Below are 27875 nucleotides of genomic sequence, written 5' to 3' on the forward strand. Positions count from 1 at the left end.
TTTTTAAAAAAAAAAAAAAAAAAAAAAGTCATTTGGGCTGCTCAATTTCATACATGGAACTAAATATTTTTCTATGGATTATCATCAACTCTCAGAATCAGAAAATGAATGGGAAGCCATCTATCTATCCTTCTATCTATGAACATCTGTCTCTGTGTGTATAGAAAAATAACTACATGTATTTTAAAATAAATTATTAGATATATTTGAAACCCCCAACTGCCTCTGCTAGAGATACATATCTAGTTAAGAATTGAGTTTCTCTGGTTGTTGGGGAAGCTCAATGTTGTTTAAATGCCTTTGGTTTTTCCAACGTTCTCATCTGCTTTGTTTTTACCTATATGCCATTTGAAAATGGTTTGTCCCTTTCCAATTGATATGAATGACCTCTTTACAAATCATGGCCTCTGATCCTTCATCAGGTATCTGCAGAGCAACAACAGTTCCAAGTCTGCAGCTCCCCCTCTTACCTTATTCCCAGGACCTTTTTTTGTACCACAGTTTTCTATTTTAATACAGTCAATAACATTACATTTTTTTACCCTTTGTGGTTTGGGCCTTTGATGAGCTACTTAAGAAATCCCTCTGCAGCCTGAAGTCATAAAAACTCTTATATTTTTGTCTGAACATTTTATTGTTCAGCTCTTTATATTGAGGTCTAAACCCCACCAGGAATTTATTTTTTGTGTGAGACATAAGGTAGGGACCTAATTTTATCTCCCCCAGATGGATAGCTAGTTGTGCTCCCGATGCCTGCTCTGCTGCATATCACACTCCCACCCATCCATGGGCTGCTTCCCGCCTCTCCATCCTGTCACCTTGGCCGGCTTCCCGGGGAAGGATGGCACAGTAATTATCATCACGTTACTGTACATCTTGGTCTCTGGTGAGTACGGCCTGCCTCCTCCCCTCGTTCTTCTCCAGATCTGCCTCGGCTGTGTGTTTTGGTTTCCTGTTGCTGCATAACAGACCATCTCAAGACGCGATGGCTTGAAGCCACCACTGAAAAATAAAATGGACGAGCTGAGGAATGAGTCCTCCCATGTGGCACCAAGTGTCTGAAGAGGAGGAGAGGCAAAGGAAGCGGCGGCTGTGCAGCTGCTGACAGACCCTCAGGGACGCTGCTCCTGGGGTGGGTGGCTTGGACATGACAATGACCTCACACCTCCTGGGGCTCCAGGTCAAGGATGAGCAATCCCCTCCTACCTCGACCTTGGGGCCTGGGGTTTAGGGGTGGCCTGTTGCCATGGAGACCCAGTACTGAGAAAAGGGAAAGGCTATGCACAGCTCTGGAAAGGGACTCCCAGGCCTTTGGTGGTCACAGGGCCAGCCTCCTCCCTGGGGATGGAAAGGACCACCCAAGTCCTGGGGTCTAATTGTGAACTGGGAATCTCTCCCCTTGAACTTTCCAGCCCACCTCCCTCAACCTGAGTGCCTGGCCCCACAGGTCTGCTGCACCCCTGTGATCCCCTCCTGCCTCTGGAGGCTTATATCACAAAAGCTCATGTTCCACCACCCTTCCCCAACCCCTGCAGCATTCCTCCAGCTGTATCTGTGCCTGTTTGTATTGTCACTAGTTTTTCACACACACACACACACACACACACACACACACATTCTCAGTAAACACGGACCCAGAAATGAAGTTGTTAAAAAGTCTAGGATCTACCATTTACTAGCTGTGTAATTTGAGGGAGTTACTTAGCTTCTCTGTGCCTCAATTTTTCCATCTGCAAAATGGGAAAAAGTAGTTCTCTAATTGGGATCTTGGAGCCATTAATCCACATGGAGGAATCTGGCATTACGTGCTCTCTCCATGTTGGCCTATTGAAATTAACTTCTGTATCCTCAACCCTGAGCCAAGTGCCTGGCTGTCTGTGGCACCCATAAATATTTCTCTAATGAATACAGGTCAGTCAGCTCGAGGACCTCCAGTCCAAGCTAATCCTTCAGTTTTGACAGTTTGAGAGGAAACTTAATCCCAGGATAACTCCTGGGGTGGCAGCCAGTCTTGCAGGCAAGAGACCCAAGTTGGGGAGCACATGGTGAAGATGGGCTCCCCCAGTGGGTACATAGGCGAAAATATAGACCAAAAGCAGAAGTGCTGCTGGGGGTCATGAAGGACCAAAGGTCAAGTGTGGCTGGTGGTCAATCCCAATGACCTCCTCAGAGCAAGGCTGGGACAGGTAGAGTCAGAGTGCAGCCATCGCCTCCCTCTAGCAGTCAGATCTGGATTGCAGGAGGAGGATTGGGCAAGTGGAGCAGGGCAGAGACCCCAGGAGCCAGGATGACACTCAGAGACCCCAACTCCCTCCCTATTCCCACCTCCCACAACCTGAGGGCCTGGCCCCACAGGTCTGCAGTCTGTGTCCCACGGTGACCCAGGCCAAGGACAGACCATATCAACACTGGTATCCTGCCATCGACACTGCAGATGATGGCAGCACAGATGTCACAGTCAGAGATGACAGGAGCTTGCTCACCTTGCTCCCAGAGGAAGACCTCATCCTGGAAGCCCAGCCCCCCAGACACCAAACCTCCTGTCCTTCTCTTGCCCAACCACTCACTCCCTTTCTGGCCATGGTGCAGCCTGGCCTTAGTCCCACCCTGTGGGCAAGGCCGAGGTCTCCTCGTGACTGAGGGCAGGCCATGTCCTGTTCCACAAAAACCTTCACAAACCAACTGCCTGAGCAGGAACAGGCGAGCTCCCTTCATGGAGAGACTGAAGGCCAAGCTGAGTCCACGGGACTCTTTATTGGAGCCTGAAAAGTGGGGTTTACATCCCCACTTGCAGGCAAGAGACCCAAGTTGGGGAACACAGGTCCAGTGACCCTGAGAAGTGACAAGCCTGCAGTTCCCAAGGAGCTTCCCCAGAGACAGCAGAACACTATCCTGATGCCACCTAACCTGGATCCCCCCCCTCCCCCCGGACTCAGCATTCAGAGTCACTCTTTGAGGGCACATAAAGAAAAAGAGACCCTGTCTCCAGCAGGGCCCTGCGCAGCCTGCTGGGTGTGACTAAGATGCGGGTATAACGCCTTCCACGGAGGGCAGAGGAGTCCGAATCAATTCGGATAGAGTTGTGTGAATGGCCACAGGGAAGAAGCTCCCCTACCCACACTACCTGGCAAGGGCAAGGGCTCAAGAGTAGTGGGCACTGCCCACATCCCACTGTTCTTCCTGGCAGAATCTAAGAATCCCAAGGGTGGGAATGGAGGTAGAATCAGGAGACCAGGCAGGAGAGGAGGGAGCTGGGGTGGGCAGCACTCCCCAGCGCTGGCCTAGAAACTCCGAGAAGCACCAACAGGGGAACTTGCACAATCTGGCAGGATTTTGTGGCCCCTGGTCAAGAGGAAGTGATGGTCACACAGGGAGGCAAGAAATGGGTTACTCAGATGGGCTGGGGTTGTGGCTCAATGATAGAGCACTTGCCTAGCACGCGTGAGGCACTGGGTTTGATCCCTAGCACCACGTGAAAAACTGCATAAACAAAATAAAGATATTGTGTCCATCCACAACTAGAAATATTTTTTAAAAAGAAAGAAGGAAAGAAAAGAAAGAAAAAAAATGGGTTACTCAGAGGGCCCCAGGCCCCTGCCTAGTTGGACTCTGCTGTAGCACTCTTCCTAGCCCCTGGGGGGTGGTACCGGGGAGGGACCCAGAAACCCCTCTCTTATGCCCACAGCTTGTCTATGGCAGCACTCTGCCTCCAAAGGGCGTGGCCCCTGACGGCTTGTGGTCATCTCTGCCACATCAAGTCCCCCCATTGCTGGTAGAGTAGCTTTGTACCTAGGGAGCATTTTGGCCAGTGGTCACTGCCTGGTGAATTCTGCTTCAATTCCCAGGCTCCCCACTGAGGGCGGCTGGCGGGGAGGGTGGCAGTCTTTTTCCGGTAATGCTGGCATATTCCACAGTCTGAAGGGGGTCGGGCACGGGCTTCAGGTTGGAGTTGGGGTGAGTGTTACTGTAGATGGAGTCCTCAGTGCCAAAGTGGTTTAGATGGATGAGTGACGCATAGCAGATGGCCCCAGTGTCCTCATCAGAGAGGATCTGCTGATGGAAGCCCTGGAAATCAAAAAAGATAGACGTCCCACTGTACAGATCACAGCTGCAGTGGTCAGGGGCCCTCAGAGTGCCCGGAACTGAGTGGAGGACAGAGATAAGATGTAGGACAAGGCATGGATCCTGCAGAGCCTTTGGCCGTGAATGGCTTTCATGGTCACCGCGCATGAGGAAGAAGGCTACACAGTGTGGTCTGTGAAGCAGCCTCATCAGCATCACTGGGAACTTGTTAAAAATGCAGAACCAGGCTCCACTCCAGAGCCACGGAGGCAAAGTCCCCGGGGAGAGGGCTAGAACACTGGATGGGGTGTTATTTGTAGTGTGATCCCAGCATTACACAAGGGCTGAACCCGAGGACTTGAGGTCCTTCCCATCCTATGTTTCTGTGACTCCAAGAATCTTAGGTATTTAGACAGGACAGGCCTACCCAAGAGAAGCTGCCCAGTCCTCAGCCCTGAGGAGCCATGCTGCTTCCCGTGTTGGCCCCACGCAACTGAACCCAGGCAGCCAATCCCTAGGCAGGCTCTGACCCGACCTCTTAGGAGAAGCTGCCTCCTGTGAAGGCCTGGGGTGAAGGTCAAGAGCCAGGTCAGCCAACTCTCTCCAAGGAACCTGAATTGAGGAGTTTGGGGAAAGGAAGTGAGTAGATGGGTCTCAAGGCGGTGACGGCCCAAGCAGCCATGAGTAGGTCAAGGTCTGGGGTGAACAGAAACTGTGAGAAAGTGCAGGCTGGGAAGTTAAGGTATGTGGGAAGGCTGTCGGTCCCCGTCCCAGGGGAGGGCTGTCCTACTCACAGGGGCCTTCACTTCCTTGTGATCTGAAATGTCCTCATAGATGTGGTGGGATTCCTTCTCACCTGTGAAGAAGACTCAAACTTAGGGGAAGGACCTCTACCCAGCTCCCGTGGAATAAGGCAGAGAGACCAGGCCCTGGCTGGGTGGTGGAAGGGACTCTGATGGGGAGAGGCCAGAGCTTGTTCCTGCCTGAGGAGGCCTCAAGTGCCTGGCACAGAATAGTATCCAGGGACACTACGGAGCAAAACAACCCAGCTGCCAGTGTCTAACTGGCCTAAGCTAGGTAAACTTCATTATCAGTGCACAGAGAATTCCAAATTTAAACATCAAATTTAGGTAGGATCTATTTGCTGATGCAGATATTTGCAGTAATGTCTTTCAAATTTTTTGAACCAGGAACCCCAATGAGAAATACCATTTACCCCACAAACTCACACTCTCACACCTGGGCACTCACTTTTCAAAGTTCAGTGAGAAATTGTGCAAAGCATTTTGACGTTTTGCTTTTCTATTCTGCTTTATAAAAATGCTGTTGTGACCCACTAAACTGATTTTATACCGTTTGAAAAATATACATCTAAAATTTTATAATCCTCTCTTCCCCTGAGGATTTGTACTTGAAAAATTCATATCCACGAGCTCCAATATACTTCTGACCCATGCATACATTTTAATCTTGTTGTCAACAGAACCATCTCCAGGGCACACAATTAACAAGCACATAGTTTTATGTTCTAAAGAAAGCAATCAACAAAAAAGAATCAAGAAAAGTGGTAGAAGTCATCAAAGTGCGGCAGACTTCACATGCAACTGATGATAGAAACTTTAAACTTTGAAGATTAAAGTCCTAGAAGTGCTTTTAGGAGGGCAAAAAAAAAAAAATCCCCTTTGTTCCCCTTTCATTTATGTATTTTAAAATTTTATTGTGGGGCTGAGGGTGTAGCTCAGTGGTAGAGCATGTGTTTAGCATGCCTGAGGTCATGGGTTCCCTCTCCAGCACATGGAAGAAAAAAAAATCATTGGGTATATTTAAGGTGTACAACATGATGTTACAAAATATATAACCACAGTGAAATGGTTACCATAGTAGAAGAAATTAACACATCCTCTCCTCATTACCCATAATCCTCCCTGTGGCAAGAGCAGCTGTAATCTCCTGGTTTTGCAGAAATCCCGCACAGAATATGCCATTATTAGCACAGCCCTCATGTTGTACATTAGGTCTTTTGACTTATTCATCTTGGATATTTGCTACTTGGTGTCTTTTGGCCTCTATCTCCCCATTTCATCCCCTACCATGAGGAAGATGAAATATAAAAATGATAGCAACAATATTTTTTAAATGTCATTACCCGGAAAAGTTCATTACATAGACTTGTTAAAAAGTCCTTAAACATAAAGATGGTAAAAGTATGCGATCCCAAATGGATAATACTAGCACACCTAGATTCAGGTAAATGGGCATGGAGTTGAATTGGCTTCAGGTAAACTGACCTTGAGCTTCTAAGGAGGACTGGTTAACCCTCAGGACCAGGGGACCTGCCATCTGGCAAAGGGAAGGAGAGCCACTTGGACACATCACCTCTTCTCAGTTTCCTTGTTGGTAAAATGAGCATGATAAGCCTTGTCCCCACCGTGAGGGGACTGCCTGTAAATGGCTGAGCAGTCATTAGTCCACCCAGAGCCAAGGACAGGGGCTCACCTTTCCTGTCTCTTCCTCGGGCTTTCCTGAGATATAGGACCATGAGGACAATGAACCCCAGCAGCAGGACGGCCACCACCACGCCAGAGGAGATGAATATCCACTTCTGGTAGCCTGAAGGGCTTGGGAACAAGGACCGGCCAGGTGAGGGGAGCTGGAGTCCAGGTTCACCTCCTGCCAGAAAACCATCCCTCCCCATGCCTGTGGTCCCTCCAGGCCCTCCTGGGCTTCCCTTCTGTCCCTGCTGCTGGGCTGAGCAGGAGACAGTCACAATGGCAGCCACACTGGCAGGGGCTCTGCCTAGCAAGTCTCACGGTCTCACCTCTGCAAAGTAAGAATGCTGCTGATGTCATGAGATTTTTTCCTTTTCCTTTTCTGACTTTTGCAGCTTAACTTTCCTTCCGGGCCGCCATTGGAAGGTCTGCACTCACCCCTCTTAGCCTCCTGAACTGACCTTTGTCCCTACTGCTTCACCCCAGCCCTTCTCTGCGAGGTGCAGGCGGCTCTCAGGGTACACTAGGGTCATCTGACAACAGCTCTGCCTGCTAATAAAGCATTTCCCTAGGTCCTGTCCTAAGTCAGAGGAAGGACACAGAGGTAGGCATCCTTACGCTGGAGCAGGCTCCTAGGGAAAGTGACTGGGCGTCAGGGTCAGAGGGGGGCGAGGGAGTAGTTCCAGGGACATCTCTCAGCTCCACTGACAGGCACCTGATTTCTGGGTTAATCTCTTGACCTGGGATGGTTTACAAGAGCCCAGGTTCACAATCTGCAGGTAGGGTGGGTAGAGGGCAGGGGACAGAGACCCGCTTTCTGGGGTGGCAGCAGAAAACAATCAATGACTACAGACCATGCCTTTCCCCAGACCCCCTGCAGCTCTGGGATGGCTCCCTGCTCTTTCTGAAGATAGAGAAGGCTGGAAGAGGGACAGAGGCAGAAGCCACAGCCATGGTCTTGCCTGGCATCGGGCTACATCCCTGGAATCCCCGCCCTCAGTAGTTGGGGGCACCCGGCACAGTCCACCAAGGGTGGGAGGAAACAGGGCTAAGAGATTGGGGGAGGGGCTCAGCAGTACCTTCCAATGACAGGGCTGGTGGCAAAGGCCATGGCTGTTGTCATTCTGATGCTCCTGGTGGTGGGAGGGGTTGAAGCTGTAAGAGATGACAATATGTGGAGTGCCCATCTGCTCCCCTGCACTCCAGGTCTCCCACTCCCAGGTCCTAGCCCTGGATGGGAGGAGCCCACACATGGCCTTGGACCAGGAGGGGATGTGCTGCTCGATTTCCCTCATCGGGAAGTGCCACAGCGTGAGCGGCTTTAGTGTCACTTGTATATCGGTTATGTTGTGGGCATCTCTGTTTTTGCTATTTTTGAGCATGTCTTACACTTCCAACCCCTAAAGCCTCCCCCTAAGCACCCTGGGGTCTCCACTAAATAAATTCCTGCTCATCATCCATCAAGGCTGGGGGGTACCACCTCAGAGTCCTTCCAGGGTGAGAGGCTGCACCCTGGGCTTGTCCGACCCCTCCCTTCACTGGGCCTCTACCCAACATGCTTCTACTGAGGCACCTACCACCCTTTATGCACATGTCTGTTCTAGCCCTTTATGAACATGTCTGTCTTTCTCTCTGGGCGTGGGGTCCTCCAGCATACAGTTGGGACTTCAGGTTTTGGGATCCCCTTCCACAGCCTAGCTTCCCCCCATGATGTACGTGAAATGAGCACTGAGCTAAACTTGGACAGCAAATGGCCAAGAATGACCTTCAGGCACCTGTTAGACCAAATGGCTGGGCAGACTCAGCTCCACGGGGAGAGGGGGCTGCAAAGGTGCAGTTCGAGCTCTGATGTCACAGATAAAGGCAGGGGGTTGCAACTCTGCAGTTCTTAGAAAGAATACCCAGGGGCCTCAGAATTAGTGATCACCCCTAAATTGCCATTCTAAACCCTAAGGCTCTCAGTGGTTAGGGGCAGGTCCAGGGTGAGGATCCTCAGGTGCGACCCCTCCAGGTCTCAGCCCTTGAGTCTCCCGCCTGCCTGGCTCTTTAGCTGCCTCCTGTCTGTTCACATTTCTCCAGGACCCACCCCACTCCCAGAACTGCCCTGTGGTCTTTCTGTGCAGCGGACCCCACAGCCCCTCGAGAGAACACTGGGGTTAGGATCAGGGGTGGGGATGTCCAAGAAAGGACTGCTCCTCGGCTGTGCTCAAGCTTGGGGATGCTCTAAGTTCCTTCCAAATAGATGGCAGCATCCTGTTGGTGGCAGCAAAAATGTTAAGAGAAACACGTGAAGGAAGAATCGATTGGAAACCAGGAGACTCCAGTTTCTAGTGCCAGTTCAGCCCTCGACCACCAGGTGACTGTGGGACGCACCCCGTGACGCTACTTGAGTGGTCTTTTACTCAGTACTGAGCCATGGGGAGTTAGGTCTCCCCTTGGGAATGATCCCAGCTCTACCAATGGGACAGCCCTCGAGCTCAGGGATTTGGGCGTTACCCTGGGCTTGGACAGCCCACCTACTACCTTATTTGGCAAAAGAAGATTACATTGAAAGCCTTTTGAAGCCCCCTTGTATAAACAAAGAAAACGTGGGTTCTTACTCTCTCTTCCCAGTGTGGAAGCAGGACCCTTAAGGTCGCAGAGCTGCCCCACCCTCATTTTTCAAAATTATTGCTGTGTCATGTGATTTTTCACCGTATTTCTCAGCCAGCACATTTCACGCAAGGGAAGCCCAAATGTCATACCCTGCACAGGACTCAGGAGAGAAGAGTAAGAATCAGAGGTGACCTTGAGCAAGGGGCTTTTCTTCTTATGCCCCAGATATTAGGTAGGAGAAGGTTGGAGAACATGACTTCTAGGTCCTCTCCAGCTCTGACACCTTGTGATTATGGAAGGCCAAGAGCCACATATATAAGAAGGGGGATAACTCACCTTTAAACACCTTCAGATGGATGGTTCTGAGAATGTAGACCTCGGTATTTTCATAGATTCCACAATAATAGACTCCGGAGTCATTCACCCTGAGTTTAGTCATAGTGACTTCGAAGTAGTCAAGCTTGAGTTGATCCTGGATGGAGGATTGGGGCTCTTTCCTGCCCCTGCCCACTAGTAATGTACAATAATTTGCTGGCATTTTCCGACACCAGGTCTTCACCTTTGAGCGTTGGGAGGGCTTGTACCAGCATCTCACTACGATCATCTCACCCTCTGGTTTTTGTAGGAACTCTGTGTTCTGTGCCCAGGAGCCTGAGAACACACCCTCAAGTCAGAGAGCCCCCACACCTGCCACAGCAGGGCTAGGAAGTGGGGTTTCCCTCCTCAGAGAGCAAGTTGCTGTGGCTACCCTCAGAAAGTGCCCCAGAGCCAGCCTCTGGCCACAGGGCACCCTTTCCTCGCTCTCCCCTCCACAGAGCCCCGTTCATGTGCATCTCACCTCTCCATCCTCCTCTCCTCTCCCCCGTGCCCTTCCCTCCTCCCTGGTCCCTTACCTGAGGCCAGGAGCACCATCAGGATGAGGGGGATCAGGTGTGTGGCCTCCTGGGCCATGGGTCGTCTTCTTGAACTGCAGTGGAGGGAGGAAGGGAGGGGGCAGGGAAGCCCTGAGATCAGGGGGCAGAGCTGGGTGGGATTCAGCCTAGGCTAGGTGAGGTGCTGAAGATGGCAGAGATCTTGTAGGGAAGCAGGGAATCTGGGGAGGACGGAGGAGGCCTTGACCTTCATGGACCCTCCAGCCCTCGGCTCGACCTTTGGGTTTGGAAGGCTCACAGCCCTGGGACTGACCGCCCAGGCTCCTCCAGGACACAGCCTCTTCCCCTTTGTAGGCCACCCCCCTGGCGAGGCTGTGGGAGGAGGAACCGATGGTGAAATAAGAGCCATTTCTCTTCCCTCCCCCAAGTCAAGGAACTGCTGAAGGTGGGGGACAGAGTTAGGGGCCTTTTTGGAGGTCTGACCAGAGTCCTAAGTCCCATTGGTCCCCAGTGGTTGTAGACTTGGGGTCCAGGTCTTCCAGAAAAATGGGAAGCTCTGTGGGGGACCAGAGGAGAAAAGGAGGAAGAAGATGGAGACTGACTTCCTGGGAATCAGGAATGGGGAGGGTCCTGGAAGAGGTGGGAAAGAGCAAAGCTGGTGGGGGTGTTAAATCCAGAAGGAGGGAGAGGAAGGAGAAGAGGAAAGCAGGGGGTCGCAGCCCCACATCATCCCCACACCCCAGCCCCCAGCCTGCCATCCGCACCCCACTCAGCCTCTGCTGAAAAACTGCTCTAATCAAGGACGATTTTAAACAGCTGTCATCAGACCAGCTATGGAAACCATCGCAGGTTCCAGAGAACAGACTGTGCGAGGCAGAGGGAGGGTCGATGGCTCTGGGAAAAGAAGCACAGGACAGGAGGAGTGGGTTGTCATGCAGGCCCCGGGGAAGCCCAGGGCCCAGGGCCTCGCCAGGCCTGAGGACAGGAGAAGCCCTCCAGACTTGCCCAAGCTGGGAAAGGGACGTCGGCGCCCCAGACCCCAGGCCAGTCAGTCGGAAGGCAGGGCGCCCTGGGACGGGGGAGGGAGGTCTAGCCTTGGCAAGGTGACTTTCTCCAGCAGAAGCCAGCAGAAGAAACTTGTGCCCTCGCCACTCCTGGCCACACGCCATCAGTCCTGACGGGGGAGCAGGCACCTGCGCCTCTGTGTGATCCGCGTTGAAAAACCCCATTCAGGGCCAATGGGAGAGTGGCGAATCTGACATTTGTTTGTCAGACTTCACAGAAGGAGTGTGTGCAACCTGTGGGGGCTGGGGCTACTTTATTCGTAGCAACGCTAAGCCCTGCGCAGGGGTAACTGGTCTCAGGAGCCCTGCTCTCTCCCACTGAGGCCAGCAGCATCCCTGGCCTGTCTGGAACCCTGCCAGCCCCACCTGTCCCTGCCTGACCACTGTGGAGCTGGCTCCCCACCCCCAAGCTCACCTGAGAAGGGTGAGGACAGGAAGGAGACAGAGGCCGGGGATTTGAGGGGAAAGTCCCAGAGGCCACTCAGGCCCATAGGAGCTGGCGAGGTGGACCTAGTTCTCTAGTTCCTTCTCAGTGCGCCACATTCCTACCATGGAGTCCCCACGTGTTATGGTTTGGAGGTGAGGTGTCCCCCAAAAGCTCACATGTGAGACAACGCAAGAAGGTTCAGAGGAGACATGATTGGGTTGTGAGAGTCTTAACCCAATCAGTGATCTAATCTCCTGGAGGGATTAACTGGTAACTAAAGTGGTGGGGTGTGGCTGGAGGAGGTGGGAATTGGCGCACGGCTGTGGGTATATATTTGCATCTGGTGAGTGGAGTCTCTCTGCTTCCTGATCACCACGTGAGCTGCTTCCCCTTGCCACCCTCTCCCACCATGACGTTCAGCGTCACTTGGAGCCCAATCAATGGAGCCGACCTTCTGCAGACTAAGACTTCAAATAAAGTATTCCTTCTCTGCAGTTGGCATGCTCAGGTCCTTTAGTCACAGCGGTGGGAAAGCTGACTGAAACGCCGGTTCTCAGGGTAAACAGCTCATGCAGTTTCCCCCCAGTTTCAGGAAGCCCCCAATGTGGTCAGAAAGGACGATTGGTGGTCCCCACACAGCCCTGCCTGAACTCAGGGACATCTAAAGGCCTCTGCCTGTGTCTAGCACCCACCAGCTGGTACCTCCCTCAGGCCCCTCTGTCCCTCCATAGCCCATTCCAGCAGACCTGCCCACAGCTCCCAGCTGCCAGGGCCTGTCTGGCCTAGGTGCCCCCACTCCCAGGGCCCTGCAGATGTCACTTACCTCCGGATTGCAGCCTGTGCTCCAGGCCTCACATGGGGCTCACGTTTCTGTGAAGCTTGCCTGGCTGGCCTGAGACCACTGGATCCCCAGGTCTCCCACACCCAAAGGACTCCAGCCCTCCGCCCCTGAGTGAAGGCCACACCATGTCACCCCTCTCCTTGAAGCCATGGGCTGACCGAGGCCAGGGCTGACTGCTCTTCCCCAACCTCCCTGCCTCCCCCAGGCTGAGTCGTGGACACGGAATGGACCTGCACATGCCTTGGACCCAGGAAGTGATGGGAGGGTCTTCAAAGCTCATCCCCATCCTCCTTTTCCAGATAAACAAAAAGATCAGCAAGGGGTGGTGACAGGCCAAGGTCACACTGGGATGAGGGGACGCATGGGGATTTGGACCCCAGCCTTGATCTCAGTGTCACTGCCTCACCAGCCCCAGTCCCTTCGCTCCTCACCAAAGGAGCTGCGTCTCAGGCCCCAACACCCATGTACCGAGGAGACTTGGGGAGAGGATGAAACAGAGAACTGGCGTCGCGAGGTCTTAAATGCAAAATGTGAGAAGCAACAGAACCAGAGAAGAACCCGAGGGGCAGGAGCATCACGGCATCCACACGTTTGCAGTGTTGGTGTCATTTTGTCGTATTTTGAAAACAATCTTGAGAGGTAGGAATTATTGTCCCCTTTCATAAGAGAGGAAAATGAGGCCCAGATAGGGTTAGTGACTTGCTCAGGGTCACACAGTGACAATGGCATCACTGGTCCCCATCCCTGACTCCTTCTCCAGTGCCCTTCCCATCGGGCCTCTCTCTCTGGGAGCTGGTGCCATCAGGACTGTCAGTGATGCTGGCAAAGGGTCACCAGTGGTGGTGGGGTCTCCAGAAGCCATTTTCCCCAGATAAGTTAAGCCCTTCCTAGTCACACGCCAGGGCAGTGGCTCTTAGCAGGTTGCTTGCTGACCAGACTGAGGTCATCGTGTGTGTGTGTGTGTGTGTGTGTGTGTGTGTCTGTCTGTCTGTCTGTCTATCTGTCTGTCCGTCCGTTCTGGGACCCGTTCTGTCAGTTGCTCAACCTGAATCCTCCTTCTGCCCTCTGCTGGATGAATGGAAGAGGTGTCCCTCTCTGCATTGTCCCCTCTTCTTACAGCCATCCTGTGGTGCTCCTCCAGCTGCCTACCAAGGCCCTAGTTATGTCACCCTCCTGACATGAGGTTTGCGCTCTCACCAGGAGGTCCCTGAGCCAAGGCCAAGGGTACAGATGTCACACTTATCCCTGGTGCTATTCCGGTCACTGCAGGCTGATGGAACCCCTCATCCTTCACTGCTAGATTCCAGGACAGGGGTCTAGACATCGGAGGCCAACTTGGAGCCACGAGCGGAAGGCAGGCTCTGCAGGCCGTGGACCCCTGGCCTGAGGCTTCCTGGGTCCCATTCTGCCTGCGCCTTCCTGGGCCACTTCTCCAGGTCGAGGTAGCTCTGAGTTGTCTTCACTGTGTCACAAGTGAGTCATTTTTTTCCCAGTGGATAGAAGCCCTTTGGGGATGAGGAGATGACCCCTTACTCTAAACCACAGCCCCTCCACCAGTGTCTGGTGGGTGAGAACCCTCCGCAGAGCTGGGGTTTCAAGCACCCCAGGATGGAGGACGGAGGCTGCTGGGTCCTCAGGACCATCTGGGAACTCAGACCTGAAGCCCAGGTGCAGGATCCTGGGGAGAGAGTCCTGAGTTCGGCTTCTGCAGAGGCTGGCCTTCAGCCAAGGGCTCTCAGCTTCCCAAGAGGGGCCAGCGGCAGGTGGCAGTGGTAGGGTGAGGGCTCTTCAGGCTTCTAGCGGGGCAGGGGCCAGCAGCTGCAGCAGGCAGAGGCCCCATCACAGGACACATGGCCAAATGGGAAGCTTTGGACAATTCTGGGATCTGCTAATACCGACCCCTTTGTGGACCCATCCCTTAGTCACTGTCCCTTCTCCTCTTCAGCATGGGACTGTTGGAACATCAGCTGCCTCAGGACTCATGAGCCCCAACTCTTGTCCCCACATGGATGGGGAAATCTGATGAGAACAGAGGATGCTGAGGACCCAGTGGCCCTGGGTGGAAAGAGGGCAGCTTTAGCTGTCCCCCCTCCCCTCAGGACAGTCCCTGGTCTCCATTCCTCATCTGGCCTCCTAGTGTCCCCCTGGGAGAAGATTCCCATCCCGTCATTAAGTGGTCTCAAACTAAGCCGGCTTCCACAGGGGCTCTAGTCTTCTTGGTGGCTCTGCCCAGGCTCCAGCAGAATCATTGCACAGGCTGTAACCTGTAAGAGACGGAGAGATGGGGTGCAGGCCCTGCCCAGAGCCCCTGAGCCACGGAACCCTGGCTTTGCCTCATTCCTGCAAGGCCATCCCCTTAGGGTGATGCTAGGCCACCTCCTCCCTTGCCAGGTGCCTCATGGTCCTCTCGACTGGACACAGGATGAGGGACCCCTGCCCCCCTCCCGGGACTTGGGGTCACAGCCCCTGGCACAGTTACTCCCTGGAGAGGCTCAGAGGTGGCTCCACTTACTTCCCATGTGTCTCTTCTTCCAAAAGCCATAGACCATGACCATCATCACGGGCGCTGGGAGGAAGGTCAGCACGGCCACCAGCACGGTGAGGTCAGAGTCCGGGGGGGGAGGGCGGGGGGAGACCAGCTCCCCTGTGTGCTCGCTCGCTGCGCTAGAAAGGCCGGACCAGAAAGAAAGCACTCGCCTTCGCCTTTGTGGTCGACGCCTCCCGTCCTGGGGACCAGCTGAGGCAGAAGCTAGTGAGACACCCAGAGTTCCAGGGAGGGCGTCCCCAGGAGGAGGGGGCATCTCTCCACCTCAATGCCTCTCCTCTACTATGTCCCCAAATCTGACAATCTGGGAGGAGCAGGACACTAAGAGACTCCCAGTTGTGACTGAAGGAATCAAGATTCTTACTCTCTTCGGTGACGGAGACCACCTCTTGTCCCCTTTCTCCTCTGGGTGGAGGCCAGCCTGCACCCCGTCGCCCGCAGCATTTCCATGTACATCAGCGAAACATTTTTGTCCGAAGAACTTTCCTTCCCCACTGGAGCTCTCTATGCCACCCACATCAGGCAGCGGTGCTTGTGACCAACAGTAGCTGGTGTATACGCTCCAGCTCCCTCGACTTTCCCATAAGTGACACTGGATCCAGAGTCCCCCACCGTATTAAGTTTTCACGTGGGCACGAGAGTAATTGGCACCTCCCCTTCCCTGTTCCTCTTCCCCACCCACATTCCAGTGTTCCAAACAAGATGTCAGTCTTTATCTCAGAGTCGGCTTCTGGGGGACCCATATTAAAGTATCCCCCATTTCCCACTTTCTATCCCTTTACTCTAGCCTGGCACAGTGAGGCATGCCTGTTATCACAGTGTCTCAGGAGGCTGAGGCAGGAGGATCACAAGTTTGAGGCCAGCCTAGGTAACTTAGCAAGACCCTCAGCAACTTAATGAGACCCTGTCTCAAAATTAAAAATTAAAAAAAGGACTGAGGACGTAGATCAGTGGCAAAGCATCCCTGGGTTCAATCTGCAAGGATTAAAAAAAAAATACCTACTCCCTTCCTGTGTCCTTCCCTTCTACTGTCATCCAGACTCTTCAGGAGACTCGGTCCTGCTGCTCATCCCCACTGCCTTCCTTTATGTCCCCTCCAGTCACCCACCTCCCATAATAGCAGCAGTCCACACTGAGGTCCTGGGGAGCAAAAGGGGAAGGTCACCCTGATGTGGGTAGCATAGAGAGCTCCAGTGGGGATGGAACAACAGCTGCCCTGAGGTCTGTTCAGGGCCCACAAGCTGGGGTCACATGTAGGGAAATGTCACCCGACAGGTACCTGAATGAGGGTAATTGGTTGTGGCATATTCCCGTGGTGGGCGAGTGGCTGCTGTGGTACCCGGATGTGGTGGAGATGGATGTAGGGATGGCAGGAGAGGCTCTGGCATCACTGGGAGATACTGTCACCCGTGGGGGTCCCATGGTCTTCGTGGGTCCCCTGGTCTTCGTGGGTCCCGTGGTGATGGCTCTGGTACTGATGAAGCTGTAGCTGGTCACAGAGGTTGGCCCGGTGGTCCCTGAGGCAGTGGAGGGCAAGAGTCTGGCCAAGGTGAGGAGTCTAGGTATAAACAGGGTTGTGCTGGAAGTGGAAGAGGTGTCAGGGTCTGAGGTGGGTGCTGGTGCCGTCGTGAGAACCCGACCCTTGAGGATGTCCAGACGTGTGAGAGGAGAGCTCCTCTGAGTCGTGAGGGCTGCAGGACCAGAGAGGGAGGAATGTCAGGCCTAGCCCAGGGCCTTGGTGTGGGGAGCAGATTTTGGCAGCCCACACAGTTGTCCAGGTGCTGAAGGGAAGTCCTGTCCTCCTGGCCCTGGGCCTAGGATTCTGAGTGTTTGTTTGCTCAGAGGGCAGTGTCAGGAAGGAGGCATAGCAAAGAAGGGAGAGACTTATGTGATCTCTTCAGCCTCCCCACTCAGGTCACCTGTTCCCAGGGGACAGCACCACCCGTTCCCACCTCTCTTGTCACTTCCCGGGCCCTCCTCATTCCTGTGGGTTAGAGAGATCTCTATAACATGATGTTGAACAGAGACAATTCCAGCTACCCCGTAACTGTCCATTAAGGTCCAGAGATGAGGACAGGGGGGTATCAAGGGCCTCAAGTTCCAGAGAAAGCCACCAACAGCCAACACCTTCTGTGAGGGCTTAACAACACACACCAGGACTGATCCTGCTCCCCTCGCCCATCAACGCAGCTCTTTACCACCCCGTTTTCCCAAAGAAGTCTGGAGTTTGGATGGCAGGTGACGGGGAGAAGCCACCAAGCCTTGATCTGGTGGGTCTTGTTGAGTCTGCCTCATCAGAGACAATCAGAGAGAGGCTGCTGCACCCACCACTGTGCACAGAAAGGAGGCCTCCCCGAGGACCATGGTCACGGGCCAGATGGCTGAGCTTGAGCCATTTTTCTGGGTAAATGGAACCAGAAGCAGCAGCGTGGCTGAGGGTGGCATGGAAGAAGATCTGGTGCCCCACAGTTATGCTCAGCGGTAAAGACACCCCCAAAGAACCCTCTGAAAGCTCTCACGTTGGTGCCTTAGGAGAGCCGGCATGTGGACACCCACCTTGGAGAGGGTCTTAAAGGGTGGCAGAAAAATGACTGACAGCCAGCAGAGCCGACTTCTCCAATGGCCTGCTAAGTCTCACCAATTCCCTCTCTCATTCCTACTGCAGTACCCCAAATTTCCTCCAGGAGGCGCCCCACCATTCCAACCTCCCAAGAGGAGGCAGCAGACAAGGTGAGAGCATTTTCCCTGGTTCAGACCCAACAGGAAATGGGGATGCAGCCGCTGAGTTTGGGGACCAGGGAAGGGGGGATGGTAAATTTCACAACTGGCTGTTCTCTCCAGGCTCTTTGGGAGGCTCTTCACCCTTTCCTACCTTAGAAATGTGGGCGGGGGTGGCCTCACAGCTCGGTTCTTGGTGCTACCCTCCCAAGGGAGAGCTTTGTATCCCCCTGACTTGTTTTAAACATGTTTACTGAAATATAATTCACATTCCATACAATACACCCGTTCTATCATTTTTAGTCTTTCAAGTTGTATGACCATCACCACAGTCGGCTTTAGAACATTCCCATCATCTCAGAAAGAAGCCCTTTAATCTCAAGTGGTCACCCCCAATCTCCTTCCTCTCCCCAGCCCTAAGTAACCACCAATGTACCTTCCATCACTGTGGATTTCTTCAGTCCTCTTGACTTTAAACAGTGCCCTTACAGAGACACTTTCAAGTATACACCCCAGCTGTCACCTGTCACTAGCACCCCAGGCTGACAGATTGGCTATCTGCTCTGTATCTGCACCTAGGCTTCTAGGAAGTATCTTAAACTTGGCATGATAAAATGGAGCTTTTCTACTATTTATTTATTTATTTATTTATTTATTTATTTATGGTACTGGGGATTGAACTCAGGGGCCCTCGACCACTGAACCACATCCCCAGCCCTATTTTGTATTTTATTTAGAGACAAGGTCTCACTGAATTGCTTAGCACCTCGCTTTTGCTGAGGCTGGCTTTGAACTCTCAATCCTCCTGCCTCAGCTTCTTCCGGAGCCGCTGGGATTACAGGTGTGCACCACCACGCCCATCCCTATTTTATATATATATATATATATATATTATTATTATTATTATTATTATTATTATTGACAGGGTCTCACTGAGCTGCTTACCACTTTGCTTTTGCTGAGGCTGCCTTTGAACTTGTGAACCTCCTGCCTCAAGCTGCTGAGATTACAGGCAAAATAGAGCTCTTGAGTTTTCTCCTAATTCTTCTTTCAGATTTACTAATTTCTGCTTCAGAATTACTCTACCCAGTAGGTGACACCATCTTCCAACTACTGATAAAATAGAAAAACTTGGAGTCATCCTTGATTCTTCTCTCCCTATTTTTTGGGGGGGACACTGATGATTGAACGCAGGGATGCTTTACCACTGAGCACATCCCCAGTCCTTTATTTTTTATTTTGAGACAGGTTCTTTTTAAGATGCTGAGGTTGGCTTTGAACTTGGTGATCCTCTAGCCTCAGCCTCCTGAGTTACTGGGATTTCAGGTGCATCACCATGCCCAGCTTGATCATTTTCTTTTCCTCGCCTCCACTTGACCAAATCCTGTCCTGCTTCCAAAACATGCACTTGGACAGAGAGTTTAAAAAACATAGATTTGAGCCCCTCCACTTCTCTCATCTCCAGCACCCACATCCCATTTCAGGCCACTGTGATTTCCAGCCAGACACCCACCGCAGTCTCTCTGGTTCTGCTCATATCCTTCCATCCTCCATAAACAGCCATCGTCATCTTAAAAACAAGCCACAACACATATATATTCCTACTGTACTTGGAATAAAACCCCAACTCCATGTCATGGAATTCAGGCTGCTCCTTGACTCTGCAGCATCAGATCCTGAATAAAAGCAGCCAAATATTATGAAATTTACTCTCCACCCCTCATTGCTCCCCTGACCCAACTGCCCCACATTCAATATGGACCAGCCACACAGGCCACGCTCCTTCTCACCTCAGGGACTTTGCTCATGTTTCTCTCTCCAGAGAAGGCCCTTCCAAGCACTCAGATGTCAACAGGCTGGAGGGGCCCGATCATTCAGGGTTCTGCTTGATGGCATCTGCTCAGGGAGGTGTCTTCTGATCCTCAGGACATCCCCTATCTCTGAGTTACTTTCTAGTTCATCACATTTCTTAGGGACATTTATTGTTACCTGAAATCATTTATCTGATGAGGTATTGTTACCTGGCCTCCCTCCTAGGGCAGGACTGTGGCTGGTTCTGCTCACCACTGTATTCCCAGAACCTAGAACAGTGCCTAAAACACATCATAGGGGCTCAGTGAATAGATGTTGAACAGAGGTCTGAAGAAAACAAAGCAGAGTCCTGGGTTCAAATCTCCTCTCTGCTGCCTGTTAATTCCGTGTCCCAGGGCAAGGTCAGAGCCATGGAGAGTTTTTTAGATCTCATTTTTTTCATCTTGTAAAATGAACTAGCCAGATATGGTGCACTCTGTGATCCCAGCGACACAGAAAGCTAAAGTAAGAGGATCATAAATTGGAGACCAGTCTCAGCAAATTAGTAAGAGAATCTCAAAACAATTTTTTTTTTTAAGTATCAGGGATGTAACTCAGTGGGAGAGCACTTGCCTAGCGTGTGTGAGGCCCTGGGTTCAATCCCCAGTACTATATATATATAAATGATGAGTGGCTATTTATTTCCCAAATAAGTTCACTTTAGTCTTGGGGTAGGGGCTGTGGGGAGGAGGGTGCTGGGCATTGAACCCAGGGCGCATATATATATCTCAACAATAATGCCCATAATCTGTTTATGGATTATGATTCCTATTCTGTTGGATGTTAGTGGAGGACACACACACACACACACACACACACACACACACTCACACACATGCGCACACACCGCATGTGCGCATGTGCGGGCCATCGCAGTGCCCTGGAAGGCCTGCTTACCTGGAGACACTTCCAGCTGGATGCCCATCATGGGGTAGAGGATCCCGGAGCTGTTGCGCATGCACCAATACCGGCCCGAGTCCTGGCGCTTGAGGGCCCCCATGGTGATGTTGACCACCTTGGCCTGGACGTCGTCTTGCAGCAGGTAACCCGGCCCCTTCACCCAGACCCGGGCAAATCCGGGCTCACACCTCCTCTTCCTGACCTTGCACCAAACCTTGCCCTCCACGCGATTTTTGCGGCCCTTGTAGGAGCACTGCACAGACAGGGTCTCCCCTTCCAGGTGCTGCACTTTGTTGTACACGCTCTCAGCGGGGAGACCTGGGGAGACACAACCCGCTGAGCAAGGTCTGGAGAGAGAGGAGCTGAATGCACCTTGAACCTCCGCGCCCCAGCCAAAGGTGAAGGAGGGGCTCCGCTGCCCCTCCTCCACCCTAGAGCTCCCCCCTCTGATGCAGGAGATGCACAGGCCTGCCGACAGCTGGCTCCCCGTCTGTGGGGGAGGCTGACCTGTCCTTCAGGGAGTACCCAGGCTAATGCAGGAAATTCAGCCCTAATGTTGGGAGCTCCATCAGACACAGCCCCTCCTTCACGGTATTTTCTAGTCTTCAGGGATTCCTAGTCTTTTGGGAAAGACCCAGATGCCACCTCCATGAGACAGATGCTCATGCATAATGACAAGTCTTAAGTCTGGAAATTCAAAACACAAACCACTGAGGTAGATAAGAAAGTCCAATATTTGGGGGGGAAATGACGAGTAGCTATTTATTTCCCAAACAGGTTCATTTTAGTCTTGGAGTGGAGGCTGTGGGGAGGAGGGTGTGGGCATTGAACCCAGGGCCTCATGCATGCCAGGCAAGAGATCTACTGCTGAGCTACAGCCCCACCCCCATTGCAGCCGCCTTTTAAATACTGTGTGACCTTCGTTCATTCTAAGTGGCATTTAATTTTTAAATATTCTAGTTACATAAAACCTAAAGACCAAGTATGCCCACATACGCAAATAAACTCTCAAGAATTTTGCAATTATTCACTGCTTGTTTATAATATCTTAAATACTGTGCCTGGAGAGAAAATGTGGTTTGAGTCCTTCATAATCCATGGTATGGTGGAGAGGACTTGGGACACAGGGAGGGCCTGTGTAAGTTCAGCATTTTCTCCTCTAACAGTTGCACCCCAGAACCTTACACACACACACACACACACACACACACGCATGCACACACACTTATCTGAAGTAAGATAGAACAGAGAGTCAAAATGAGACATGGGTGAAAACCCTATTTTAACCGCTTAACTCTCTGAGCAGTTCATTTAGCATCTCTGTTTCTCCATCTGTCAAGTGAGAATAATGTCACTCCCCTCAAAGCCTGCTGTGAGAAAGATGCCCCATGGGAGTGCCTTGAACACAGTAAGTGCTCAATGCAGGCACACTTCCTGCTCTCAAATGCAGGTTGTTCCAGCTTTCCCCAGAGGAGCCCAGAGCATGATGGTTAAGGGCCCAGAACCCCAGACATCTGTTCCAGTTTCCAACCCAACTGCCAAGCTGAGGCTCTGAGTAAACTAGTGCTTTCTCCAAACAACACTTTGACCCTTGAAAACGAAACACAATGATCCAACTCAGTTATTCAGTGAGGGAGCCTGGGACTTCCTAGCCCAGGAGAGAAACCCTTCTGCCCAGGGGTGGTGCATTTTTGCCTACACTACCTCTCCTCTCACAGGAGGTGAGAGCAGACTTTGCCAACCCTCCCCATGCCCAGAACAGAACAGGAAGTGGTAATTTGGTCGCCTTGGCAGCAAGGGAGGCAGGAATGGGTGAGGCCCCTTCAAAGGCGTTAGTAGCCATGGCTGGGCGAGGCCTTCAGGGATTGGCTCCCTTCAGGACAGCACCAAGGGACCGGATGCCGCGTCAGCATTCCGAGAAAGAGTGAGTTCAAAGAGAATTTATGAAGCAATGGGCTCCTGTCAGTCACAACCTTCCTGACAGAGGCCAAGCAAAGAAGGCCAGGGGATCAAGGGTCCCTGGTTCTGGGTCCCAGAGGAGCCTAGGAACACAGGGGCCAATGAGAGGGTCCAAAGCTTCACCCCAGCTCCCGCATGAGGGCTTAGCTCTGCCTGGTGCCAGATATCAGGATGGAACATTCTTACCTGTCTGCCAAGGACCTACTAAGCCAACCCAACCTCCTACCCCTCCCCCAACTCACAAACATTCAGACAATTGGGCAAGGACAAGCGGAGCCCAGGGGACAGGAAAAGCTCAGCATCCCCCCCTCAAGTCAGCACCCCCCCCCCATTCCTCTCACCTGAGGTGCAGTCCTGTAGCCATAGCAGCAGCAGCAGGAACATGGGGGCCATGCTCCATCAGATGGGCAGTCAGAGGCCCAGCAAGGGGCCAGGGCACCTGGGGGATCCAAGGTGAGGGCCCAGGCCAACGCAGGACGTGCCACCTGGGTCTACCAGGGAAGGACCTTGGGTTCTAAAAGTGAAGTTGCCCATTTAGGGAAGTGAAGGAGTGTGGGACCCACTGCCACCAGCAGACCGCAGGGGCCCAAGGAGCCTATCGCAAGAGCAGCACGGGTGGCTGTTTCCGCCCTCTTCCCCAGAACTTCAAGCAGGTGTGGCTGCTCCACCCAGTTGGGGGCCCCCCAACACTGGGAGGGCTCACAGAATCAGACAGCTCGGCTGCCCTCCCTGGGTTTTCCCCGGAAACCGTCCCCTGGGACGACTCCTAATCAGAGGCAGGAGATCCAGGTAGAGGCTGCCGCACGGATTCTGGATCCTCTGGTACAGACTTTCCCGGAATCCTCCAGGCTGGGACGCAGGGACAGAGACCTCTGGCTGAACCCTAGACACACATTCACGAGGAGCTCTTGCACACTCACTTACACTCACTCTCTTGCACACTCCCGTTCACTCGCTCATTCATTCATTGTTCCGTGGCCCCGCCTCTCCTCGCAGACTCCACCCGCATGTCATTTCTGTTCACTGGTGCAGATAACCTCTTCAGGCTCACGTGCAATCTTATTTTTGTCATGGGGAGGAAATGATGCAAATTGTAAGATTCAGAGAAGAACATTTGGGTTCGGGAAGAGGTTCCTGTGCTCTGATGCATGAGAGTACACGTGCGCGCTCTCTCTCTCTCTCTCTCTCCCTCTCACACACACACACACACACACACACACACTGTCTCTCTTCCTCTCTCTGCCTCTACTCCAGTAATCTCTACTCACCCACTAGCTCTCTCTAGACCCCCCACTCCCTCTTGCAGGCTTCCTAAAGACACCGCAAGGCTTCCCCTCACCCTCCTCCTTTCCAAACAGCTCACCCCACAGCCCCTTCCTCCCCTGCCCTTTCCCTGCCAGCACACAGGCAGGCCCCCACAGCTTCCTGCCCCTGCCCTATCTCGCCTCCACAGGCGCCCGGCTGCAGATGAAATGACCCAGCATTTGGCCCATGACTCCACCCTTCACTTCGTCTCCCAGAAAGAGAACCAAAAGGATCGGCTCTGACATCCTGTAGCCATGTCATCTGCTCTGCTGGGTTGCAGGGACCAAGGTGGACCCCCAGGATCATGTGTCCTCCAGGTACCCACCTGGGCCACCTTGCTTCTCCTTACATGGGACTCAGCAGCAAGTCTCCAGCTTGCATGGCCCGAGTCTTAACCTGAGCTTGAACCCCCAGATCCCAAACCAAAGAATTTTTGTTTTTGCTGACTCCAAACTTTTACTGTCTGTTAACTCTCTCATTTATTAATCCATTTATTCTTCCAACCTCATTGCTGTTCCTGGGGTTAGGCACTGGGGGTACGGGAAGGAGATTCAGTTGTCACTTCAAACCTCCCGGCTAACAGGAGATGTGTTATATTTTCCTTACACATCCTGCCCTTCCCAATACCTTTTGCCAAGTCCTCAGACCCCTGGTTCAGAGGTTGTCTTTCTCTCCAACACACATGCTGTTTTCCTTCCATCAGGACAAGTGGCTTCAGGAGTGGGGGATGTCACGTACCTGAATCAATATTTCCACTAAGCCCCTAAGTCCTGCTCTGAGTGGGGCATTGTGACAAGTGTGACCCTGGGGGTAGTTGTAAGTATTTATCAAAATCTCTAGAAGTTTGTATACATTAGATGTCTGTGTACAAAATAATTTAACATAGCATTATTTTTTCTTTACATTTATTTTTCTGATCAAAAAATGTAAGGTCTAATATTATTATTAGAATATATAAATATAAAATAATCTTCACCCTTTTCAAGGGAAACTTCTTACAGTTGGACAAACTCATAAGGACTCATATCCCTACCACAGTTGAGATAGAAAAGAGTCCCATCACCCCCAGAAGTTTCCCGGTGCCCCTCGAAAGCCAGCCCCGGCCAACACTGATCTGGTGCGTTTTTTCATACAGTTTTTTTCTTCCGTGGAATGAAAATCATATAGTTTTCTTTAGATGAAATCCAATATATAACTTTATGGATCATATTTTCATCATATCAAAGAAATCTTTATTTAACCCAAGGTCACAAAGCTTTTTAACAGCTTTTTGAGGTAAAATTCATATAATATGAAATCGACCCCTTGAGAGTGTACAGTTCTGATTTTTCAGGGACTTCTGGCAAGATGGCTTAGCAGAGGTGCCAGACGGCTTCCCACCCACAAAGAGGGACCTCAGCAAGGAATCAACAGTTTCTGACAAGAACATTTAGAGGAGAACGCTGGAGTGCCATGCGGATAATATGGAGAAGCTGTGGATCGTGGCCTTATAAAGAAGGGAGGGAAGTGCCTTGTGTCTTCCACGATAGGGAAAAGGCAAGCGTGAGGTCCCCAGTGGTCCCCACTGACGCCACAGACACCTGAGGTTTCACCCGGGGAGTCCTGAGCCCCGAACCCAGCTGGGGAGCTGACATGAGTGTCCACCTCTACCTTGCCCCAGAGAGGGAGCCCAGTCCATGCTGCACCTTCTTTCAACCTGGCTGATGCTGCATGGCGCCATTTTGAGGCTAACCCCCCCCCGCCCCCATGTCCCTAGCCCTGCTGCATGCCCCACACCACTCCCACTCTGGGCCTGCTGGAGGAGCTCCACCCCACATAACCCTCAGGATCTGACAGGTGTCCTGGGCCCACCAGAGCGGCTCTGCCCTCATCCAGCCCCCAGAAACTGATGGGTGCCCCATACCCACAGCAAAACACACCATGCCAGAGTCACAGGCACACCCACACCCACAAGCATCACTGATTTCAGAGGAGAAGCGGCAGGAGGACTATACCACCATGCCCACCCAGAACTGCCACCAACGTAGCCTACTCAGCAGCACCCAAGACACATCTCCAGGGGAAAAGTCTCACTCCAACCTGTGGTTTTGGTAAGTGCATCCCAAAGACCTATGAGTCAAGGCTTGATCTCCAGCCCGTGGTGCCCCCGGAAGGTGGTGGGACCTCTAAGAGGTGGGGCCTGGTCCCCAAGTTATACTCTCAAAGGGGATATTGAGACCCAGGCCCTTCCTCTGTTTTTTCCCTTCTCAGCACCATGATGTGAGCAACTTCTTCTGCCACACACTCCCCACCATGATGTACCGACTTGCCACAGGCTCAAAGGCCAAGGGACAAGTGATGAAGTTTCAAATCCTCTGAAACTGTGAGCCAAAATAAACCTTTCCTCCTTATAAGTTGTTTCTCTCCAGTATTTTGTCACAGTGGTGGAAATCTGATTAATACACATACCAAAAACAAACAAACAAACAAAAATCCTATAAAACTGGTAGAGACAAGTGAGCCACCAGATATGCGAATATCAACTAAAGGATGTCCAAATTAAGAAAAAGCAAATTAACATGACTCCTCCAAAGAAAAGCAATAATTCTCTAGCAATAGATTTCCCCTTCCCCCAAAAAAAGAAATTGGAAAAAAAAGTTTGAAAAATAATCCAAAATAATAATTGCAAATAAATGCAACAAAATATAAGCGAATCAGATAATTCAATAAAGTTCATGATCTGAGAGAAAAATTAGTGAAGACATCTGTATTATAAAAATGAACTAAACAGACATCTTGGAGCTGCAGAACTCAATAAGTGAAATGAAAGTATGATTGAAAAGCTCAACAAGAGACTACATCAAGCAAAAGGGAGAATTTCTGAACTCGAAGACTGGTCTTTAAAATAACACCAGCCAGACAAATAAATAAATAAAAGACAAAGAAAGCCTACAAAGTTTCTACAACACTATTAAGCAAACATTCACATTATAGGAGAAGGCATAGAATTATAGGGGAAGGGCATGAAAATTAATGAGACTTATTTTGTGACCTAATATATTGTCACAAGAAACTTTAGGGAAAAGGTATAGAAAAATGATTTAACAAAATAATGACTGAAATTTTCCCAAATCCTGAGAGAGAGAGAGAGAGAGAGAGAGAGAAATCCAGATCCAAGAAGCCCAAAGAACCCTAAACAGATTTGATGAGAAATATTCTCTTCAAGGTATACTATAATCAAAATTCCAGGACATTGACATTCTAAAAACAAAACCCAAAAATCAGATAAAATTATACATTAGACCAAGTGGACCTCACAGACATTTATAGAACATTTCATCCAACAGCTACAGAATACACATTTTTCTCATCAGCACATGAAATATCCCCCAGGGGGAAAAAAAAACACATAATAGGATACAAAATTAGTCTCAACTTTTTTTAAAAAAAAATTGAAATCATACCATGTATCTTCTCTGAAAACAGTGGAACAAAACTAGAAATCACAGCAAGAGGAACTTGAAATTGTACAAATATATAGAAATTGTTTTTGAGTAATCAATAGGTCAACAAAGAAAAGGAAAATTTTAAATGTCTTGAAACAAAATAGAAACACAACATACCCAAACCTACAGGACACAGCAAAAACAGCACCATGTGGAAGTTTATAGCAATAAGCACCTACACCAAAAAATAAAAAATAAAAAGATTTCAAATAAACAACAATGCAATTCAAGGAACTGTAAAAGTAAAAACAAACTCAAAAGTAGTACCAGGAAAGAAAAACAATGATCAGAGCAGAAATAAATGAAATAAAGACTTTAAAACAATACAAAAGACAAGAAACGGAAGAGTAGGTTTTTCTTGAAAAAAAAAGATAAACAAAATGTTTAAATCTTTTGATAAAGTCACCAAGAAAAAAAGAGACAAGACCCAAATAAATAAAATCAGGGATGAAAATGAAGACTTTACGACCAATACCACGGAAATACCAAGGACCTTAAGGATTGCTATGGACAACATAATCCAATAAATTAGAAAACCTAGAAGAAATGAATAAGTCTCAGACCTACAACCTTCCAAAATTGGACCCTAAAGGTATAGAAAACCTGAATGAGCCAATGACAAGTAACAAGGTTGAATCAGTAATAAAAAGGCTCTCAACAGGATGTGGAGAAAAGGGAACAAGTTTACACTGATTGGTGCTATTGCAAACTAGTCCAACCACTATGGACATCAGTATAGAGGGTCCTCAAAGACTAGGCACG

General features: G+C 51.0%; 2 protein-coding genes across 6 annotated transcripts; both read right to left on the reverse strand.

The window, feature by feature from the left end:
* Positions 1 to 2735: 2735 nt before the first annotated feature.
* On the reverse strand, positions 2736 to 10376 carry LOC107143627 (CMRF35-like molecule 7). 2 transcript variants are annotated; one of them, XM_048805261.1, is made up of 6 exons: positions 10040 to 10373; positions 9483 to 9797; positions 7631 to 7706; positions 6559 to 6680; positions 4857 to 4918; positions 2736 to 4065 (listed from the first exon to the last, which is right to left on the reverse strand). In XM_048805261.1, the coding sequence occupies exons 1-6, from the start codon at positions 10095 to 10097 to the stop codon at positions 3835 to 3837; spliced, it is 864 nt and encodes a 287-aa protein (XP_048661218.1). In that variant the 5' UTR covers positions 10098 to 10373; the 3' UTR covers positions 2736 to 3834. The 2 variants fall into 2 exon arrangements, with proteins under 2 accessions (XP_048661218.1, XP_048661219.1); XM_048805262.1 differs by lacking the exon at positions 9483 to 9797 and having other exon boundaries at positions 10040 to 10376.
* A 2568-nt stretch (positions 10377 to 12944) lies between these two features.
* Positions 12945 to 23380, reverse strand: Treml2 (triggering receptor expressed on myeloid cells like 2). Of its 4 annotated transcripts, XM_048805257.1 has the most exons (6): positions 22665 to 23377; positions 20362 to 20682; positions 19635 to 19706; positions 16175 to 16586; positions 14863 to 15014; positions 12945 to 14614 (listed from the first exon to the last, which is right to left on the reverse strand). In XM_048805257.1, exons 1-6 carry the CDS (start codon positions 22714 to 22716, stop codon positions 14535 to 14537), a joined length of 1089 nt encoding a protein of 362 aa, XP_048661214.1. In that variant the 5' UTR covers positions 22717 to 23377; the 3' UTR covers positions 12945 to 14534. The 4 variants fall into 4 exon arrangements, with proteins under 4 accessions (XP_048661214.1, XP_048661215.1, XP_048661217.1 ...); XM_048805258.1 differs by lacking the exon at positions 19635 to 19706 and having other exon boundaries at positions 22665 to 23375; XM_048805260.1 differs by lacking the exon at positions 12945 to 14614 and having other exon boundaries at positions 14887 to 15087; positions 22665 to 23380.
* Positions 23381 to 27875: the final 4495 nt, after the last annotated feature.

Source organism: Marmota marmota, unplaced genomic scaffold (genome assembly GCF_001458135.2).
Source record: "Marmota marmota marmota unplaced genomic scaffold, marMar, whole genome shotgun sequence".
NCBI lineage: Eukaryota > Metazoa > Chordata > Mammalia > Rodentia > Sciuridae > Marmota > Marmota marmota.

Bases quoted from the DNA above. Each gene is read 5' to 3' on its own strand.
- LOC107143627 (XM_048805261.1), bottom strand. From the start codon at position 10,097: ATGGCCCAGGAGGCCACACACCTGATCCCCCTCATCCTGATGGTGCTC. The intron at 6,681-7,630 runs GTACTGCTGAGC...CTTGTTCCCAAG, and splicing joins ACCAGCCCTGTCATTGGAAG to CCCTTCAGGCTACCAGAAGT. The intron at 4,919-6,558 runs GTGAGCCCCTGT...TCTTCTTCACAG, and splicing joins CCGAGGAAGAGACAGGAAAG to GTGAGAAGGAATCCCACCAC.
- Treml2 (XM_048805257.1), bottom strand. From the start codon at position 22,716: ATGGCCCCCATGTTCCTGCTGCTGCTGCTATGGCTACAGGACTGCACC. The intron at 20,683-22,664 runs GTGAGAGGAATG...GTGTCTCCCCAG, and splicing joins GCTACAGGACTGCACCTCAG to GTCTCCCCGCTGAGAGCGTG. The intron at 14,615-14,862 runs GTAAGTGGAGCC...CGTCTCTTACAG, and splicing joins GAAGAAGAGACACATGGGAA to GTTACAGCCTGTGCAATGAT.